The sequence below is a fragment of the Rhinatrema bivittatum genome, chromosome 2 (genome assembly GCF_901001135.1).
Source record: "Rhinatrema bivittatum chromosome 2, aRhiBiv1.1, whole genome shotgun sequence".
In the NCBI taxonomy this organism is placed as follows: domain Eukaryota; kingdom Metazoa; phylum Chordata; class Amphibia; order Gymnophiona; family Rhinatrematidae; genus Rhinatrema; species Rhinatrema bivittatum.
Genome location: NC_042616.1, coordinates 356,758,996 through 356,780,187, shown reverse-complemented (window position 1 = coordinate 356,780,187; position 21,192 = coordinate 356,758,996). Strand labels below are relative to the sequence as shown.

The 21,192-nt window shown below is 40.3% G+C and overlaps 1 protein-coding gene across 1 annotated transcript in view; it reads right to left on the bottom strand.

Moving 5' to 3' along the window:
• Nucleotides 1–12,351: 12,351 nt before the first annotated feature.
• Nucleotides 12,352–21,192, bottom strand: part of SLC9A3 (solute carrier family 9 member A3) — a 379,410-nt gene continuing 370,569 nt past the window's right edge. The window contains exon 16 of the mRNA XM_029589922.1: nucleotides 12,352–14,575. Within this exon, the coding sequence (XP_029445782.1) occupies nucleotides 14,328–14,575 (248 nt within the window). The 3' untranslated portion in view covers nucleotides 12,352–14,327. The remainder of the gene's footprint in view (nucleotides 14,576–21,192) is intronic.

Here is a 21,192-nt window from a genome sequence, read left to right as displayed (position 1 = left end):
GGCGAAGAGTGACTTCGTTGCATTAAACTTTTATGCTTCTCTATGGAGGCTACTTGGGGACAAATAATTCAAGAAAAACATAGCCTACCTGAGGCAAAATTCTTCTGGTAAATCTATATAGGTCCAAACAAAAATCCGAGCAAAAATCCAAGCAAAGTCACGTGCCCCTTTGGGGATGCGGCGGCTGTGCGCCGCAGGAGGACCAGTTTTAAGATCTCCTTCCGGTCCCTCCCCTTGACGTCAGCTGTATCTGGCATAGCAGGGTCCCGTCGGGGCCGGTAGCTGGACCTCACCCCCAGAATGGCTCTGCTACTGCTGATGGAAAGCCTCCTTCTCCTCTTTCACTTCCATAGGAAAACCTTTTAAATTCCCCCATTAACCATAACCCAGTAAAGATTAGCCCCAGTAAATACAGAGCTACTACATCATTAGTGACCCCTTGGAGTTACATATAGATCCACTATATACTATGCTAAGAAAATGTATTCTTCTAGGATTAATCAACTGCCTCTCATCCTTGCGAGCTTTTTTGGATAGTCCATTCATTATCATCTTCTTCTCTGATACATCTCATGCACATCTTTCAGTTGTGAAGAATCCACCTCCTCATTTCAAGCTAAGATTAATAAGATTACTTCTCTTTTTCCATCTTGTTCTGAAACAGAATTAATGGAATGCGACATTCTCTCTTCTAGGAAGATTTTGTTCCCATGAAATCCTTGGAGATTTCTCAAATCATCTGTTGTTTGAATGATAAATTTTGTCCTTGAACACATACAAGTAGATTTTAAAAAGCATTGCTCCCTGCCAAACACATTCCCTATAGACGCATATGTGAGCCGTGCAAATTTTAAGACGTGGGAAATACGAGTGTGTACGTACTTGTGCATGCGTCAAGAATAAGGATACGGAAAAGGGGTGGGGAAGGGGCCATTCTGGGGTGGGGACCAAGAAAGACATAAATAACCCCTGAAATTTTGCAAGGCTGGACCATGGCAATGCATGTCATGACTGGAGAATTTGGGCTAGAGGTATCATTGGGGAGGGAGGGAGGGAAGAGAGCGAGGACTCTTTTAAGAAACAATCTGACGTCTCAATATATCCCACTTTGAGGGGCCACTTTCAAACTCAGGGAGGGTTTTGGGGGAGGCAGTTGTTACATTGGTCTGCCAGGGCATAAGGTCTGTACACCCTTGAACTCTACCCCCCCCCCCCCAAAAAAAAACAAAAACCTAACCTGAGTTGAAAAGGCCCCTCTTACAGTGGGATATATATAATGTCATTGTCTCTTTAAAAGAGTCTTTCTCTCTCATCACTTGTGAGTACGTGCATAAAGGCTCCAACACATAAGAACATAAGAACATAAGAAAATGCCATACTGGGTTAGACCAAGGGTCCATCAAGCCCAGCATCCTGTTTCCAACAGTGGCCAATCCAGGCCATAAGAACCTGGCAAGTACCCAAAAACTAATTCTATTCCATGTAACCATTGCTAATGGCAGTGGCAGTGGCAGTGGTAGAGATATTTTAAATGGTACTTGCATGCATGATATAAAATTGAGCATATTTTTGCTCACTTGCCCAATACGCGCATTTATAGACGCACGCGTGCACCTTTTAACATTTACTTGATAGTGATGAAGGTGATGAGATCTGACCTTTATGAGTTCTTTTCCAAGCTAGTTAATGCCTCACTAACCAAAGATCATCAATTCACTGTATTTAAAGAAGCCATAGTTTGCCTGACTGATTTAAGTAGATATCATCCTATATCATCTTTATCCTTTTTCACAAAAATCATTGAGAAAGTTGTACTAAAACAGTTTTAGCAGTTTATCGGCAATAATCTTCTGGATGATTTTAAATTTGGATTTCGAGCTGCACACAACATTGAAACTCTTCTTTTATCCATTTTCATCGTCTTTCAACGCAGATTTGATTCACATACAGAATTTGTCCTGGATCTCTTTGATATTTCAGTAGCCTTTGACACTGTAAATCATGACATCTTACTGAGGCACCTTAGTATAATGGGAATTTCAGCTACTTTGCATGACTAGTTTTCATCTTTTTTTATAGAATTGTTCCCAAAATATTTCTTTAGATGGCTCAAGCTCTGCTTTATTTCCTGTACATATAGGTGTGCCACAGGGTTCAGCCCCTTCAGCCATCCTGGTCAGTATTTATATTTTTCCATTGTAACAGGTTTTGGCTAACCTTGGTTGAGGTTATAAACTTTAAGCCAACATTCAGTTCTACATTCCTATTGTCTCATCTGCTGTTTGTCTACTATTAATCAGTGGCTAGCTATCAATAAACTTACGTTACATCTTAACAAAACAGTAATTGTGAATCTTGCTTGTTTTCCCATTCATGGTACACCTACCTCTTTGTCATTTGATGGCATTACCATTTGTTTTGGATGACAGGTGCAAAATGTAGGTGTGCTGTTGGATTCTTCCCTGTCTCTTAGATCTCATATCATGTATGTGGTGAAAGGTGCATTTTTTTAAGCTTTGTCTTCTTCAAAATCTTAAACCATTTCTGAGTAATCAAGGTCTTCAGACTGTCATACAGTCTATTATGATATCTACTATTGATTACTGTAATGCACTTTAACTTGGCCTTTTCCAGAATACAATTAGGGCATTTCAGCTCTTTCAGAATGTAACTGCCTATATGGTAGCTGGTACTCCTGTGCATGAGCACATCTGATCTATCTTACACCGACTCAACTGGCTTCCTGTAGTATGAAAAATCAAATTTAGGACTTGTACCTTGGTGTTTCAATTCTGTTCTAAAAATGTACTACCCTCCACGCTTATTGCGATATCTTTCTAAAACCTGTTTGATGTACGTTCCCCAAATATTGTATGACTGGTAGAACCACGTGAGCAAATTTTTTTTTTTTTTTAAAAGTAGTTGGTCCTCAACTTTGGAATTCACTTCCTGAGGTGCTTAAATCTGTATCATCCTTCCCATGCTTTAGGAAACAGCTTAAATCTTATTTGCTTATTCTCTCATACAATTAATTTCATATTTCCTGGAAAAGATACATATATATTCTTGTTATTCTGTAACACCTGTGTTTAGAGTGGTTAAATATACTTAATGTACTTTATATATTAGAATGTTTATATTGAATTGCCATTCAGATTTCAACTCCAGTAATGGGTTTCAGTAATATTTTCTGAAACTGGGACTCCCTGCATTGGTTTTATATTTATTTTAAATTGTATTTGGTCTTAAGTTTTTTTTTAATTGTTTTGGTGTTATGTAATATTCAGTTATGTGTGTAGCTTGTTACCCATCTAGAACTAGGGATAGAGCAGAATAAAATAAATAAATAATCTCAGGAAGGGACCATGAGGGGAGAAGTCCATTAATGGCTATTAATCAAGTTTACTTATGGAATAGCCACTGCTATTAATTGCATCAGTAGCATGGGATCTTCTTAGTGTTTGGGTAACTGCCAGGTCCTTGTGTCCTGGTTTGGCCTCTGTTGGAAACAGGATGCTGGGCTTGATGGACCCCTGGTCTGACTCAGCATGGCAATTTCTTTGATGTTAGGTTCTTATGCTAAACACAGCCCCACTGTCAGCATCAGATACAGCCTTATAGCCAGCTTACAGGTAATTCTCTGCTTTGAAGAGAGCTGCGCTGCTTCCACATTAGTAGCCATATTGGGTCAGATCAAGGGTCCATCGGCTTAGTATCCTCGCTTTTCCAACAGTGACCATCCAGGACACAAATACCTGGCAGGATCCCAAATATTGACAGAGGATCTCCCAAACCCTTGGCTGGTTAAGATGAGGACTCTGGAGCCTTGGGGATGTGTATTGGAGAAGTACTGAAGAAAACTTATTAGGGGGGTGGGGGGGGGAGGGAGGGAGGAGGATGCCGGGGAATGTGCATAGAAGATGGGGGACTCTGAAGAATGAGAAATGGTTATGGAAGAGGGGAGTTCTGAGGAATGTGTATGCAAGGAGTGCTGAGGGATGTATATGGAAGATGGGTGGAATCTGGGGACTGCAGGATGGTATAGAAAAGGGGGGGTTTGAGAAATATGTATAGGACTCCCATACATATTCCCCAGAGACCCCTCCCACGAGGCGGTGAGGGCTATGGGAGATATGTGTGGAGGACATCCATAGGCCTAGATTTCTATACTGGCATGCCTAGAGTGGAACATGTATGGGTGTAGTAGGTTAGATCAAAGATTTCCCTGCCTCCTGCTGCGCAGAATGGGCCAGACCCCTTTTCCCCACATAGCGATAATGGCATGATTTATATTTACAATTTAATTTTAATTCCTTGGAACAATGCTTCCTCAGCTTGGGGTCTGTGGACCCCGAGTGGTCCAAGAAGCCATCACAGGGAGGCACCCGAGTGCAACTGCTGAAAATAGAACAGGCTGACCTTCACCTCTGAGGAGTTCTGTTCTAAGGCTGCTGTTCATTAATCCCATGCTGAGAAGAAGAAGCCCAAACTGTTGTGAAGAGAGACAGGGAGAGGTATGGCTGATTGTCAAAATGAGGAGCTTGAAGATGTGCTGACGAGACAGGAGGGGAAGTGTTGCGGTCACAAGCACTCTTCAACAGCTTCTGCTCCACATGAACAAAGACAGCATTATGCAGGGTGATGACCCTGAGGAGTATTTCTGACCACTAATACATGTGTTGTGACTTGCCTGACAGTGAGGGAATAAAGCTGTACTGAAGGAGTAATATGGCCATAGTAGAGAGAGGGGGAAAAGAGGTCAGGGATCAGCACTCCGACTGGGGTGGAGAAGGGGTCGCAGGGAGGAAGAGGGCAAGAGGCAGAGAAGGGGAGTGAAAACAATTGGTAAGGACCTTAAGAGGGAGGAAGGCAGAAGGGTGTGCTATGAACTGCTTAGCACCTTTATAGGGGTGCCTTAAATGTGCTTCCACAATCTATTGTTTTACTAAGATATTTGTATTTATGAGTGACTTGAACATGTGGCTATGACCTATTCATGTACTCTTATCCAATTAATCACGTGTTGACTACTTGATCCTGTTACTGACTTACTTCATATTTAATCCTGTTCTGCATTTTTACCTAGTTTAGGCCACAAGGAAGCCTGGAAGGCTACAAAGTAGGAGAGGGAGCCAAGATAGGCCACAAAGCAAGGCAAGAGGCCAAGAGAGAACACAAGGTACAAGACAGGAGGTCTAGACAGGCCGCAAGGCAAGGCAGAAGGCCTAGGTAAGCTGCGAGGCAAAGTAGAATAATGAGAAATTGATGGCAAGTTCAAGGAGACAAGGTGACTCGATGATGAGGCCCTGAGGGACTGGACAGGCTAGGCTAAGTAGGCTTAGGGCTGAAGTGTCAGGTGATCAGTTCGCAGCTGGGAGCAGGGCTTGCAGAGGACACCTGGTGGAGGGGAAGCTGTGCAAACAGGTGAAACTATTATAGAATATATAACACTTGCTAACTAGAATTTCTCTATTATTTAGTTGGTCAACCTTCATACGATACCGTGCAAGGGTTATCATGCTGGTAAGCTCTATTAGTTTTTCAGAGCTTTATAAATCATTAGGTGACCAAATATTGTGCTGTATAATATGCAGTTTCCGTCCAGGAAAGTGATGATTCAATTTAGTACTTAAAGTATTTATCTTAAAGTCCACTTGGAGGGTAAATTCTTGCTGTCCGACAACTCTTGGTTTTGGGGTGAATGTACCCCTTCATCAAGGACCCAGCTTGAAATGAGATGTCCAGTGAATATAATGTTTCTGTGGCGATGCGAACCGCTATCGCTGGGAAGCTTTAAATGTAGCATGTGCTTAAACTTCCTGGAAATTGCGAGTTCAATAGCCTGCACAATATAAAGGAAATAGAGAAATTTATGAATGTTGTGAAGAAACAACTAAACTGAAACGGCTACTATTATTATGGTAAGGACATACTTGTAAGAATCGCGGTGCTCTAAATGACTTGCTGGCATCCGCGGGTGAAGAGATATGTCCCTTTAAACTGAAATGCGAGACCATAAAGATCATAAAAATCAGGTCTTACCAGCTCTTGAGTTGAAAATTGACAAATAGTAAGGATCCACGGTGATACTCACGATTTCAGGTGCTTGTCAGGCTACCAGTGCCTGTCGGAGAAAAAAATTCTCTCTGCTGCGTGAAGACACTGAAAGAGGCACCACTTATTAGAGATGTGAATCGGAACTGATATCGGATCCGATTCTGGTTCCGATTCACATCTATAGAGATGTGAATCGGAACTGAAATCGGATCCGATTCTGGTTCCGATTCACATCTCTACATAAAGGGAATTCCTCCGGCTGTCAGACTGACAGCTGGAAGTGATGCAGATACATGTCATGTTGTTGGATTCGGGGATTGTTCTTGACAGCGTGCTGTGCCTGCATTGATAGATTAAATATGCATGGATTCTAACAATCTCAAAACGAAGATATCAATGATTGTTATTCTTTATGACCATATCTCTTTAAAAAATCTACCGTGCGGTGTACACAGTTGCTGGGATTTCACTTTGAAGCGGACTAAACCGCATGATTGCAAACAATAATTGAATACTAATGCAAAGTGTAATTTTATTCTTTTTGCATGCATCTAATTGCTATTATATCAGAGACAGCCATTGCATTTTGTCATTTAAACCACTTGGTTCCAATGATTGTAAATGGTAAATCCATGCTTGTTCTTTATAATTAAGGATAGAGGTCCTATCACCACCTCTCCAAGAGATGGGTATATGTTCTAAGATAGCCCATTGTAGATTCTCAAACAGGTGTGATTTATCTATACAATGTTGAACAATCGGAGCCTTGATATCCTTGTTGTTTATATGACTCTTATGCTCGGTCAAATGTGTTCTGATTTTCCGGGTGGTGCGGCCCGCATATATTTTAGGGCATGGGCATTGTATTACATATACTACAAAAGTGGTATTACAATCCACATTATTATAGCGTGATACCCTATATCCAGTCTTAGGGTGATGCCATTGAAATCCTATGATGGCTTGAGGGCAATGAGAGCATTTTCCACATGTAGTTTGCCCAACCTTAGTTTGTACCTTGATCTCAGGGCAAACTACTCTTACCACACGTTGTTTAGTGTTAGATCCTCTAGTGTATGCAAACATTGGGGTTTCCTGGAAAACTGCTTGGGGACTCAGAACGTGCCAATATTTCAACATTATCTGTTTCACTTCCTGTGTTAACTGAGGGTGGGGTAGAACACAAATTAAATTGTGTGTTGCTGGTTTTTGTTTATATGACAAGAGGGACTCTCTATCTGAGAACATCGCCCTTTTATACACATGATTGATCACTCGCATGGGATATCCTCTATCTTTGAACCGGATTTTCAAAAGTGTGGCCTGTCGATGAAATTCTTCATCCTTGGAACATATTCTTTTAATTCTGAAATACTGGCCTACGGGTAGGCCTTCTTTAAAGCGACGTGGATGGTAACTATCAAACCGCAAGAGATTGTTCCGGTCTGTGGGTTTCCTATAAAGTGTGGCACTTAATTTGGATTCTTGTCTCTGTATTAAGATGTCCAAAAATGAAATCTTTGTGTGATGATATGTGAGTGTAAATTTGAGATTGGATTGAGTTTGATTAAGCCAATGATGAAATGCCTGTAGTTGTTGTAAGGTGCCTGTCCATATAAAAAATATATCGTCAATGTATCTGGACCATTGTATAATATGAGTGAAGAAAGGAGATGTATAAATGACTGATTCTTTGAACTGTGCCACAAATAAATTGGCTACATCAGGTGCTATTGGAGATCCCATTGCCACTCCATGTTTTTGTAAAAAATATTTTTCTTCAAATGCAAAAAAATTATGAAATAAAATAATTTCTGCAAGTTGAATGAGAAAGTGGGAGGGTATGCGATGGGGTCTGGGTCTCTGTGAGACAACTTCATTAATTAATTTCAGTGCTTCCAATTGCAGAACATTTGTGTACAGCGCCTCAATATCCAGAGTTACTAATAAATATTCTTGCGGAAGTTGATCCAATGTTGATAATTTCAAAAACATATCAGATGTATCTTGTATATACGATCTAGATGATTTAACTTCACTCTGCAGAAATGATCCACAAATTGAGCTAGTAGTTCAGTGATGGAGCCATTGGCCGAAATTATCGGTCTACAAGGGGGTTTTTCAAGGGTTTTATGAATTTTAGGCACCCCATAAATGACTGGGGTATGGGGTTGTGATACGTTGAGATAATTAAATTCACATGCTGTGAGGTATCCAGATGATATGCACCATTCTTAAGAATTTGTTGAATTCTGTCTTGTATCCAAGTGTGGGATCTGATGGTAAGGTTCATAAAAATTGCTGTCTTGAAGTTGTCACATAATTTCTGCTCGATAATCTTCTTTATTAAAATGACAACGCCCCACCTTGTCCGCAGGGTTTAATAACTATGCCAGTATTCTGGGGAAAGGGTGAAGAGAGCCTGATATTCCCCTTTTGATAAATTGTAATACACATGCTGTGGCTGGTGATTCTAATTTGGAGATTGTCACATAGCACAAGGTTCTGATAAGCTTTGATTTTGCTCATTGACCGGCCCAGGAGGGATCCATTTGGATTTTTTCTTAAGAATCGATGGTCGGGGCTTTGAAGGAAGAATCTTGAAACATAATTTAATCTATTAGTTGTCAGAAGAAATCTATGAAGCGAAATGCGACAATTGAATGAATTATAGGATTTGTGGGTACGAAGGATAGGCCTTGATGAGGACTCATTCTTCTTCCGTATTAAGGATGTAATCTGATAGATTAATTATGGCTTCCGTGATGAGATTGTGACCGTGTGATCGGCTTGTGCCACTGGGTATCATCGTCTTAGTGTTGTATTTGTCTGTTCTTCTTGCCATATTTCCTTGTTTGAAGTTGCCGATCTCTGCGCTCCAGAAAAGACTGTTGACTTCTAATGGTCCTGCGCTGTTCATCAGACCCATCTGAGGAGTCATATCTGATGCTGAAAATGCCACTTTCTTAGGTTTGTTGACATCCTGGTCTTTTTGTTAAGCCAAGGATATATATTAGCTTCCGCATAGTCGTTTTGTCTCTTTTAAATTTTGTGATTTTATTTCTTTTCTTGATGTCTGTTTTAAATTTATCATTGAGGATTGTAATTGATCTAAGGAGGACTGTACTGTGTCAATCAGTGTGTTAATATACTTGTACTCATCTTCTAAACTACAATTTCTGCCTGAATCTCCTCTGTTACTGTTTTAGTATATTCAATGATCAATAACATGAGATCAAGGGAGCATTTGTTGAGAATTGCTGCCCATTTGGTAAGGAATTCCATTCTGTCTGTAAACATAAGGGGTGCTTTATTGATCCTAAGTCCTCTAGGAATCAGCTGTTGTTTCACATATTCTATCATGGTGACCCCATGTAATTCTGCCCTAATGCGTCTTTTATGCATTTTAGTGAGGTCACCCAGGATATCTATGGAGGATGATGTATTGGGACTAGTGTCTGAAAATAGGGATGACTCCTGTGCAATATGTGCTACATGGTCTGCTGAGTAGCTTTCCTGGACCGAAACTGCATATTATACAGCACAATATTTGGTCACCTAATGATTTATAAAGCTCTGAAAAACTAATAGAGCTTACCAGCACGATAACCCTTGCACAGTATCGTATGAAGGTTGACCAACTAATTAATAGAGAAATTCTAGTTAGCGTTATATATTCTATATTGATTTTTTCTTGCTTCTATTTTTATGAGTCTTAAGTTTTGACAGGTGAAACCATGGCATGGGGAGACTGCATAGCAGGCAAAATTGTGACAGGGACTATAAAGGGAAGAAAACAAGAGGCAAGGCACTCAGGAAGGAGCCATGTGGGGAGTGAAGGGAAAGGACCATGGAGGAATGGCAGGAGGGAGAAAGGTGCACAGGAAGAAAAGCACTTGGGAAGGGGCCTGGGGGGGAGGGGGGGTGAAGACACAGAAGGCAGCACAGGAGGGAGAGGGAGGAAGGGGCCATAGGTGGGTGCAAGCAGGGCAGGAAGGAAAGCACTTGGGAGGGTACAGGACAGGAGAATGAGCACTTAGGAAAAGGAGTCGTGGGAAGAAAGTAATGGGGACAGAACCAGAGAAGGGGCTGCAGGAGGGAAAGCACTCAAGAAGGGGCCATAAGGGGAGAGCATGAGTGACAGCATAGTTTATATCAGAAACCATTCTTTATTTAATATTTATACATTACAAATTATTCTGGAGTGCATATTATTACATTAATCAACTTTCTGTATAGCATTTAAATGCATATAATAATTAAAAAGATGCATGTGGGGGTTGAAATGGGTTCCATACTCCCCAAAAAGTTGGGAACCCCTGCCTTAGAACAATTATGTAACTACTCTACCATTTTCATTAAGTCTTCATAATCTATGGGTTTGGAATCTATTTTCAATCTAGTAATAAAGAGGTTGATATTGAAATCCTTTATGCGGTCAAAACGGACTTTTAACAGCATAAAGGTTGCCATTTCAAAATCTCACTCTGTCTGAACATAGTCTGCACAAAGTCTCTGTGCAGTCAAAATATACCTGGAGAAAAGGGGACTGAGTTGGGAATGTGTCTAGTGCAGGCTTTTCTAATTTAGCCAATTAGCACAATACTCAGTGCTAACATGCGAAACAAATCTAGGTGCTGCAAGAGCACGTCTATTTATGTCCAGTCACTCCACCAACCTCATGATTGTAATTAAAAAAAAAAATATCCAATGCCAAATATCTCCATCCTATGCACACCTCTATGCCCCCAATCCTATCTCATCTGATGTTTTTAAAAACAAGCGCCTCGCTTTCTCTTCCCACCCTCACCTCTGTCCTCCCAAAGGCCTGGCCAAAACACACCTAATAGCTCCCAGACCAAACCAGGAGGTGGCCACCTTACTATATCCTGGTATCTAGCATTACTCTTACAGCAACTCTAGACACAAACTAACCCCTAGATTAATCGAAATGTATTATTAATGCATTGATAACGCCCACATTAAGAAAAAGGTGTGTGTTATTTATTTATTTAGTTATTTAACAATTTTTATATACCGGCATTCGTAGGACACATCATGTCGGTTCACATTTAACTGAGAAAGGAAATTACAATGAACGAGGATAGAGAGAGTCAACGATATTACAATGAACTAGGAACAAGGATAGAGAGAGTCAACGAGCAAGGATACAACTTTGTAAAACGAACTGGATGATGATTATGCATGTTAAGAGTAGGTATGCATCAGGATGTAAAGGATGCATGTACCCTTAAGAACTTAACATATGAAATTATTTACAATAATAATATTAAATGTAGGGGCAGGGAGAAGGGGAAGGGGGTAGCGAGGAGGGGAAAGGAGAGGAGGGGGTAGGGGTATAGGAGAACGTTAAGGCAATGGCACTTTCAAGGAAAGGCTGTTTGTAGGAAGAGAGGGGAGGGGTAGGGGAGAGGCAGCAGGGTGCTGGGGAAGGGTGGGGGGAAGGAGCAGGGGGGGAGCTGGGAAGGTGAGGGAGCTAGAATGGTAGGGGAAGGGGGAGGGGGGAGCTGGGAATTTTTATTTATTTTGGGATGGCGAAGGAGGTTGAGGAGGGGGTGTGTAGGCTGAGCGGGAGCTGAGTAAGTTCGAGACAAGACAATGACTAGGATTGGGAGGAGTTGGGGTATGCCTGTTTAAAGAGCCATGTCTTGATTCCTTTTTTGAAATGGCTCAGGACAGTTCTAGGCGGAGTTTAGCAGGAAGGGAGTTCCAGAGGGTAGGACCCGCAATGGAGAAGGCTCTGTCCCGGGTAGTGGTAAGGTGCCCAATTTTGAGTGAGGGGGTTTGAAGGATGCCAGCGAGGGGAGTTTCTGGTGGGGCGATTAGTTTGACGGAAATGTGGCATATCCTCAAGCCAGGGGGAGTTGTTTTTGTATAATGTGTTATGTTTAGGGAAATTTTAGAATTACCCGCACCATAAGGCCTCATAGTAGTGAAGTACTTATATCTCTATAGGAAGGCCATCTAATAGGTTGAAGTGAGGGTTGTTGGTTTGTGTTTTAGGGTTAGGGGCCAGTTTCTCATGTAAAGTGAGGACATATGAACACCAGAGTACACCTTGGTGAAGATTTTGATGTCATTTGGAGTGAGGGAAAGTCTCAGAAAGATGCCATTTCTACTATGTTCTCTCACCCTAGCTTGATGGACTCGGATGAACAGGATACCATCAAGCTAGGGTGAGATAACATAGTACAAAAATTTCATCTTTGTGAGACTTTTCTCACTCCAAATGACATCAAATCTTCACCAAGGTGAACTGTGCTGTTTGTACATCTCACTCTATGTGAGAAACTGGCCCCTAAACACTAAAGTATCCATCAGCTCAACCTATTAGATGGCCCTCCTATAGAGATATAAATAGTTGTACACTGTGAGGCCCTCCACAGGGGCGTTCTCTCTCTCTACACTCCACTCCCCTCTCCCTCCCAAACCCAGAAATGGCCAAAATGTAATTCTAAAAATGTATCGCGAATTGCGTTATGGCTATTTCGGACATATCACACATCCTAATGCCAGGAAAAAAGGTGTAGTTATTTCCGACAATAAAACCATGTGATAGCATGCGTTATGCTATCACATGTTGCGATATTGCCCCTAATTTTCCTAAATCCCACCCAAACTCCTCCCTGATACTGCCTCTCGCAAAAATTTGCATTTGTGCCCTGTGTTAGTGTTTTTATCGCATGCATTATGGCATTAACGCATTTTGATGAATAACCCTATAAGAGAACAGCAAGCCGTTATCCCCACCCAGCTTGGCCTAGGGAGCTTTGGGGAGGGTTTGGGGGATTCAAGAGCAGTAGCAAAGGCATGTAGTTTTAAAAATATATATCTGACCAGTGGGTTAGGATGGGGGATGGCCACAAGACACTTTTTTTTTTTTTTAAATATCAAACGCATGGGGAAGGGGGGATTGGGAAGTGAGGGAAATCAGGTGCAGGACAGAATTTTTTTCAAAATTGGGAAGGGGAAAAGAGGTGGGAGAAATGGGATCTGGCACTACCATGTGGTTCTTTTTTTTAGATATCAGATGGGTGGAGGGATTTTGGTAGACAGACATTTTTCTTAAAATTGGGGGGAGGGTGGATCAGTCTGCAGACATCTTTTTTTTTTTTTTCCAGACATTGCTATCCAACTAAGTTTAGCTGGGGAGCTCAACTGCACTAAATCTACTTAGTCAAAAATTTGACCAGTCAAATTTATGTGAATTTTCACTTGAAAAAATGGCCAGTAGTTTTGCAAAAAATTCCTCTGCTCAGCAGCTTTTTGAAAAAGGACATTAAACTGTTAAATAATCTGTAATCAACCATCCTGAAATTCATGTAAAATGTTTAATACCAGGTTCAAATGTCTTATAATAAATGACTCTATACGTAGGCTAAAATAAAAGCTTTGGTTTCCATTGTTTTCAGTCTGATACCTTTCATTTGCATTCAAATTCATAGAAAATAGGTACCTGAAAATGAACAAATATTGTGAGCAACACCTCTATCATGACTCACAACTGTTTAGTATGAGGTTGTACTTTTATATCACATACTGAACTGTATAAAACATATTTTTGTGTTAATGCAAAGATTTAAAAAATCCATAGTGCAAAACTGGCAAGATATTTTAAGTTTTCAAAATGTGGAAGCAAAAATTTAAAGCATGCAAAATTTCTGCTTCTATAATAAATGCACTATGAAAGTCAGACTGAAGAAACACAGCAGGTGCTTAGTTGTAGAATTGTTAGAGGAGAGTGGTGGCAACCAAAAACCAAGGGGAATGTAATATAAAAATAATAAATATTTCAACAGTATCAATAATATTAAATCAATAGTAAAATACAATGATATCAAACATAGGTCTATCAGTATTAAAAATAAACTATGAAAAAAGACAAATTGTAATAAACTCAATGGCCAATATTGTATTTTTAATTTTTAAAATGTTTTATTAACACACATGTCAAGTTTAAAGCTCCTTTTCACATTGTTTTTATGATTTTTATTTTTCACATTTGATATGTTTATTTCACTATTGATTAAGTATTATTGATAATGTTTATTCTATTTGTATTAGATTTGATTGTTTGGGGGTTTTTTTGTTGCCATCATCTCTCCCTCTTATGATTGGATAATTGCCTCTCCTTTGTGCTGCTCAGTTGGAGAATATCAGAAAAGCAAAAGAGATGCAGAGCATGGAGAAAAGCAGGAACATTAGATTTCATTTGAGAATGAGACAAATAGGAAGGTTAGTTCAAAATACTACATATGTGTTGATTCTGGTAGAAACGATCTGGGTCGCTCTTCTGTGCCATCTGCTAACAAAAATGAATCTATTGATCTATTGCTGAGGCGTAATGGGGTGAGCCTCCGGTAGTTGTTTGGAGAATATGGTATCTGCACTCTGGCCCTTTGTGATGGTGTTACAGTATCTTCACTGGACAACCATGGTGAGAATGTCATATAGATACTTTGTTCATCATCAGCTGAAAACACTGGATTATCAATTCCTAAAAAAAAGTTTTGAGAGTGATAAAGTGAGTTGGTAAGAAAACAAGCATACATAAAAATATTACTTGGTGAAAAAGTAGAGTATATGTGGCACAGTAAGAATGTATTATCAGAACAGAGTGTTGATTCCTTCCACATTGCAATATGCTTTATTGGACAAACAAAAAAACTCATCAAGAAATGTTGCACATACTTCTTCATATATGACATGTAGGGGGCTATTTCCAAAAATTCTGCACTGGGACAAAGTCTGCAAGTACTTTTACTCATACATTTTAGTCCAAGTATCAAAGCAAAAGTACATGTGCACTTTCACAGTGAAAGCACCTTTCCATTGGCACTTGCCCCTGCTTGTTGTGTAGGTGCATTTTGCATGTAAGATAACACACACAGCTTTGGAAAAAGCAATCTTCATGCATTATTTTCCTCCTCCAGCCAGTCTGCCCCCCATGAATGCTTGATATGGCACTGAGAGAAAGTAAAATTAACATAAGAACATAAGAAATTGCCATGCTGAGTCAGACCAAGAGTCCATCAAGCCCAGCATCCTGTTTCCAACAGAAGCCAAACCAGGCCACAAGAACCTGGCAATTACCCAAACACCAAGAAATATCCCATACTACTGATGCAATTAATAGCAGTGGCTATGCCCTAAGTAACTTGATTATTAGCTGTTAATGGACTTCTCTTCCAAGAACGTATCCAAACCTTTTTTGAACCCAGCTACACTAATTGCACTAACCACATCCTCTGGCAACAAATTTCAGAGCTTAACTGTGCGTTGAGTGAAAAAGAATTTTCTCCAATTAGTCTTAAATGTGCTACTTGCTAACTTCATGGAATGCTCCCTAGTCCTTCTATTATCCGAAAGTGTAAATAACTGATTCACATCTACTCGCTTAAGACCTCTCATGATCTTAAAGATCTCTATCATATCCCCCCTCAGCCGTCTCTTCTCCAGGCTGAACAGCCCTAACCTCTTCAGCCTTTCCTCATAGGGGAGCTGTTCCATCCTCTTTATCACTTTGGTTGCCCTTCTCTGTACCTTCTCTATCACAACTATATCTTTTTTGAGATGTGGCGACCAGAATTGTACACAGTATTCAAGGTGCAGTCTCACCATGGAGCGATACAGAGGCATTATGACATTTTCTGTTTTATTAACCATTCCCTTCCTAATAATTCCTAACATTCTGTTTGTTTTTTTGACTGCTGCAGCACACTGAGCCAACGATTTTAAAGTATTATCCACTATGATGACTAAATCTTTTTCCTGGATGGTAGTTCCTAATATGGAACCTAACATTGTGTAACTACAACAAGGGTTATTTTTCCCTATGTGCAACACCTTGCACTTGTCCACATTAAATTTCAACTGCCATTTGGATGCCCAATCTTCCAATCTTGCAAGGTCCTCCTGTAATGTATCACAATCCTCTTGTGATTTAACTACTCTGAATAATTTTGTATCGTCCGCAAATTTGATAACCTCACTCATATTCCTTTCCAGATCATTTATAAATATATTGAAAAGCATCGGTCCAAGTACAGATCCCTGAGGCACTCCACTGTTTCCACTGAGAAAATTGACCATTTAATCCTACTCTCTGTTTCCTGTCTTTTAACCAGTTTTTATGTTCTTATGTTAATAGCAATGCAATATTAAATTAGATAAAACAACTCTATCCTGTGCGTCAAGACCTAGCAAAAGCCTTATCTTTCCATAAGAACATAAGAACGTGCCATACTGTGTCAGACCAAGGGTCCATCAAGCCCAGCATCCTGTTTCCAACAGTGGCCAATCCAGGCCATAAGAACCTGGCAAGTACCCAAAAATTAAGTCTATTCCATGTTACTGTTGCTAGTAATAGCAGTGGCTATTTTCTAAGTCAACTTAATTAATAGCAGGTAATGGATTTCTCCTCCAAGAACTTATCCAATCCTTTTTTAACACAGCTATACTAACTGCAATAACCACATCCTCTGGCAACAAATTCCAGAGTTTAATTGTGCGTTGAGTAAAAAAGAAATTTCTCCAATTAGTTTTAAATGTGCCACATGCTAACTTCATGGATTGCCCCCTAGACTTTCTATTATGCAAAAGAGTAAATAACCGATTCACATCTACCCGTTCTAGACCTCTCATGATTTTAAACACCTCTATCATATCCTCCCTCAGCCGTCTCTTCTCCAAGCTGAAAAGTCCTAACCTCTTTAGTCTTTCCTCATAGGGGAGCTGTTCCATTCCCCTTATCATTTTGGTAGCCCTTCTCTATACCTTCTCCATCGCAATTATATCTTTTTTGAGATGCGGCAACCAGAATTGTACACAGTATTCAAGGTGCGGTCTCACCTTGGAGCGATACAGAGGCATTATGACATTTTCCGTTTTATTCAACATTCCCTTTTTAATAATTCCCAACATTCTATTTGCTTTTTTGACTGCCGCAGCACACTGAACCGATGATTTCAATGTGTTATCCACTATGAAGCCTAGATCTCTTTCTTGGGTTGTAGCACCTAATATGGAACCTAACATTGTGTAACTATAGCATGGGTTATTTTTCCCTATATGCATCACCTTGCACTTATGCACATTAAATTTCATCTGCCATTTCGATGCCCAATTTTCCAGTCTTACAAGGTCTTCCTGCAATTTATCACAATCTGCTTGTGATTTAACTACTCTGAACAATTTTATATCATCTGCAAATTTGATTATCTCACTCGTCGTATTTCTTTCCAGATCATTTATAAATATATTGAAAAGTAAAGGTCCCAATACAGATCCCTGAGGCACTCCACTGCCCACTCCCTTCCACTGAGAAAATTGTCCATGGTGTTCATTATCAATAAGGATTATTACAGCAATACAAATGAGCATGAATGCAGCCAGATTTATTCAGGGCTTCTGTTTTTAGGTCTTAACTAATACACATCACTAAAATACCCAAATCAAAAATAAAATAGGCATTTATTGGGTATAGGGGAAATCACTGCCCCTAGTAATATTATTATTATTTATTGTATTTGAAATACCACTTGAAATAAAACACAACCAAGTGGTTTACATTACAAAAGCATACATAATAACTAAAATCATAAAACAGCAAAAACATTATCATAATATACAAACAAATAAGATAAAACAATATAATTTCTGACCACCCCTTCTTTTAAAAAGAGGTTAATTAGCTGAAAAATAAACATCTAAAAATAGAAACCCTAAATATATTGCTATTTATGATGACATGAGAGATAAATATTAACAGTATTGATAATGAGTCATGATAAACTGCTACTGTTGCATGTCTGGTAATAAGATGGATAGCTGAGATAGTCTCAAAGCCTCGAATTAGGGCAGTAAAAGCAAACTAACTCTTAGAGTTTTCATATTACCACATTGCTGGGAAATAGCCATGGTAAGAAAAACTTAAAGTAGTTTTAAAAAATGAATTTCAAGTATATGAAACTCTATCATATGCATATATGTTTGTTGCATCAAACATGAAACAGCACATTTTTGCACTATCGTTAGAATACAAATGACATTATAAATGTTTTATATTACATCAACTGATAATTCTGTTGCTGGCCCACATGTAAAAACATATAACTTTCTACATTCTAAAAGTAGAATAATTACTATTTGTAATGATACTTGTGACTCATTATGGCACCCTTTAACACCTATAGTAGCATTCATGAAATACTGCCTTCATACCCCCTTTCACAATACTTTTAATAGGGCCAGTTGTTAAAGTTCTGTTATTTGATACTAGTAATACTAATCCTATTTTGCCTGACATCTCCTGAAGACCTATGGAACCCTAACAGATCAATAGATGGTGTTATAGCTCAGTATACTGGGGGATATGCATTTCCACAAAGGAGCGCTACAATCCCCTCCAACCAAAGCCATTCGCCTCGTCTCGACCAGGGTCCGAGCTTTTTCTTTAGCAGGTCCAAACATCTGGAATAGCCTCCCCGCAGACCTCAGGTTGGAACCATGCCTACTAACATTCAAGAAAAAACTTAAGACTTGGCTGTTCCGACAAGCCTTCTCGGATCCTTCAGACTCACAATAGACAATCAACCTATTCACGAGCTAAGGAACCATGCTACTCCTTGAGTTGCCTCTTATCCTAATACCTCAGATAATAATCTATCCTGTTCGAACCGAATTCATTACAACTTTTTTGTTTAAGTTATTGCCCTTCTCGGGCCTTTTATTCTATTTACTTCCAAGCTGTAAAGCGTCCAAGTTTATAGTCCTTGTTTAATGTAACTTTATTGCTCTCCTTCTGATTATAATTTACTGTTCCGTTTTTTGTTACAAGTTCTCTATCCCCCGTTCGATGTAAACCGATCTGATATGGTATTTAACCATGAAGTTCAGTATAGAAAAATGCTAAATAAATAAATAAATTTAATGTGAATGATTATGGAGTTTAAAAGTTTATCCTATTTCTTAAAATGGCGAAAATTCTGGAGTGTGGTATAAGTACAGCCCTGGTAGGAGTGGGCCAGTGTGATGAGAGGCAAGTGTGACTGCTGGCCAATAGTTGTGTGAGTTGCAGTTATATAAAGGGAGTATGTGCACAGGTGCCAGGGGCTGGTTGTCTGAGGAAGGAATTATGTCATCAGGAGGCTCAAGATGGTCCATGCCAAGGGGAGTATAGGAGAATAGCAGTGCTTCATCCAGAAGTGTTCCAAAAGAACCTACAATGTGCGAATGAGCTACTACAGACCTACTATGTGGGGTGTGACTGAAGAGAGAGGCCAGTGTGGAATACAAGGCATGAGCAGAGAAGTGCCTAGGGTTTCCAACAGCCCAGAGATGGACAGAAATGCAAGCGAGTGGATTAAAAGTTCTTGCTGATTAATAAGAGTTTAGAATTTGAATGCAGAAACTGTGCTGGAGGGGCTAGCTGGAGCTTAAAGGGAAGGTTGCATCTGGTTATTTTAGGGCAGGGCTTGAGATTAGCACTAGCTCCAGTGGGATGGAAGAAGCTGGTTCTGTGTGCAGAGGCTGGAATGTGAGATGAAGCTGAAAAGTGAGTACTGAGTACTGGGGAAGGTGAAGACGTTTGGGTTTGAACTGGGCTCAGGAACTATGTTGTAGGGACTGGTTGGACCTTGGAGTGGGGTTGCAATTGATTATTTCATCACAGGGCTGGGGCCTGACATTATGCCTAATGGACTGGGGGTGTACAGACTCTGATGCTATTCCTGAAATGTGTGCCTGGATGTGAGCTATTTTCTGGAAGTGTGAGCAGAAATGTGAACTTTTGTAACAGAGAAGACATATCTTTAGGGCCCCTTTCTGACCCTCAACAAAGAAGGTGTGTGGAGAGTCTCTGTAGTGACAAAAGTCCATGAGGCTGCCCAGAAGTGCAGTGATGCATGAGGTGAGTGAGTCATAAAGACTCATGTTTAAAGGCGAACAGCTGGAAAAAATAAAAAAGTGATGAACTGAGTGTGATCTAACCAAAATGACAACTAACCTAAACAAAGTTCTGAACTGTGATTTGAACTTGAATATTCTGCTAGTTTTATCTTTGTGGATTACAATAAACTTTTATCATTTTTGGAGCACAAGTAAACTGCAGACCTTGGATTTTTTGGACAATGTTAGTAGTGTCTTCAACCAGTTTGGCCATACAGGTTATCCTGTCCTCACCCCATGCCCAGAGACATCATATATCCCATGCTAGGGTAGCCAGCCACACACTCCTCAGGGCTGGGAAGGTGGCCCCTTGGTACAAGGGTTACATAAAATGAAGCCCAATGTGGAGCTCGAGGCTAGGTGGGGATACTTGAACTCCATCTGTTTTCTTCAAAAAGACCAAAAACCGCATTGATTTTGGCTAAGCAACAGCTGAAAAATATATTTTTGGGTTCTGCTGCGCTTTTTGGAGGTAGACGCTTTTTCCACCAGCATGCTGCAGCAGAGAACACAAGAACAGCAAGCGCATGAATCCCCGAGAGGTCGGGACAGTACTCATGACATCTAATGTCACTGCACAGGTGACATCAAAGAACCAATGGGATTGCAAATTGCAACACAAGGAGTCGCGACTTGTAAAATCGCCTGAATCAGCAGTCATTTGGAAGGAGTGTCAGCAAGGAGAGTGGGTGTGCAGCAATGACTTCAGCAATTCAAATTTCAGCAATGACATTGAAAATGAACAACAAATTAAAGGGAATCAGGTGAATCACCATCGAACATTGACAGCCCGCTGCCTGGAGAGAATGCTATTCTGCCATCTGCTTCAAGAGCCATTTCCCGTAGCGGTGAAGTGTGCCTTTTGCCATGAGGGACTCTACGAGCTACAGTCCCCATCGACATGAAGTAGCCAAGGAGACCTTGTGGCGAGGAGAGCAGTGTTGCTGGAAAGAGCTGGTGCAGCACCTGAAGGTGATATCACAGTGGGACATCCAAGATAGCCAATGTTCTCGGAATGGAGCAGCAGGGTACAAACAGCATTGATCCAGCTGAGCGGGACATGGAGCAGTAGCAGCAATTGAATATGGGACCCCACATGAGTACTGGGAAACCATCAAATGTTCCTCCGGAAAGCGGTGGGGTAGCCCCAGAGGAAGTCAAAGAGGC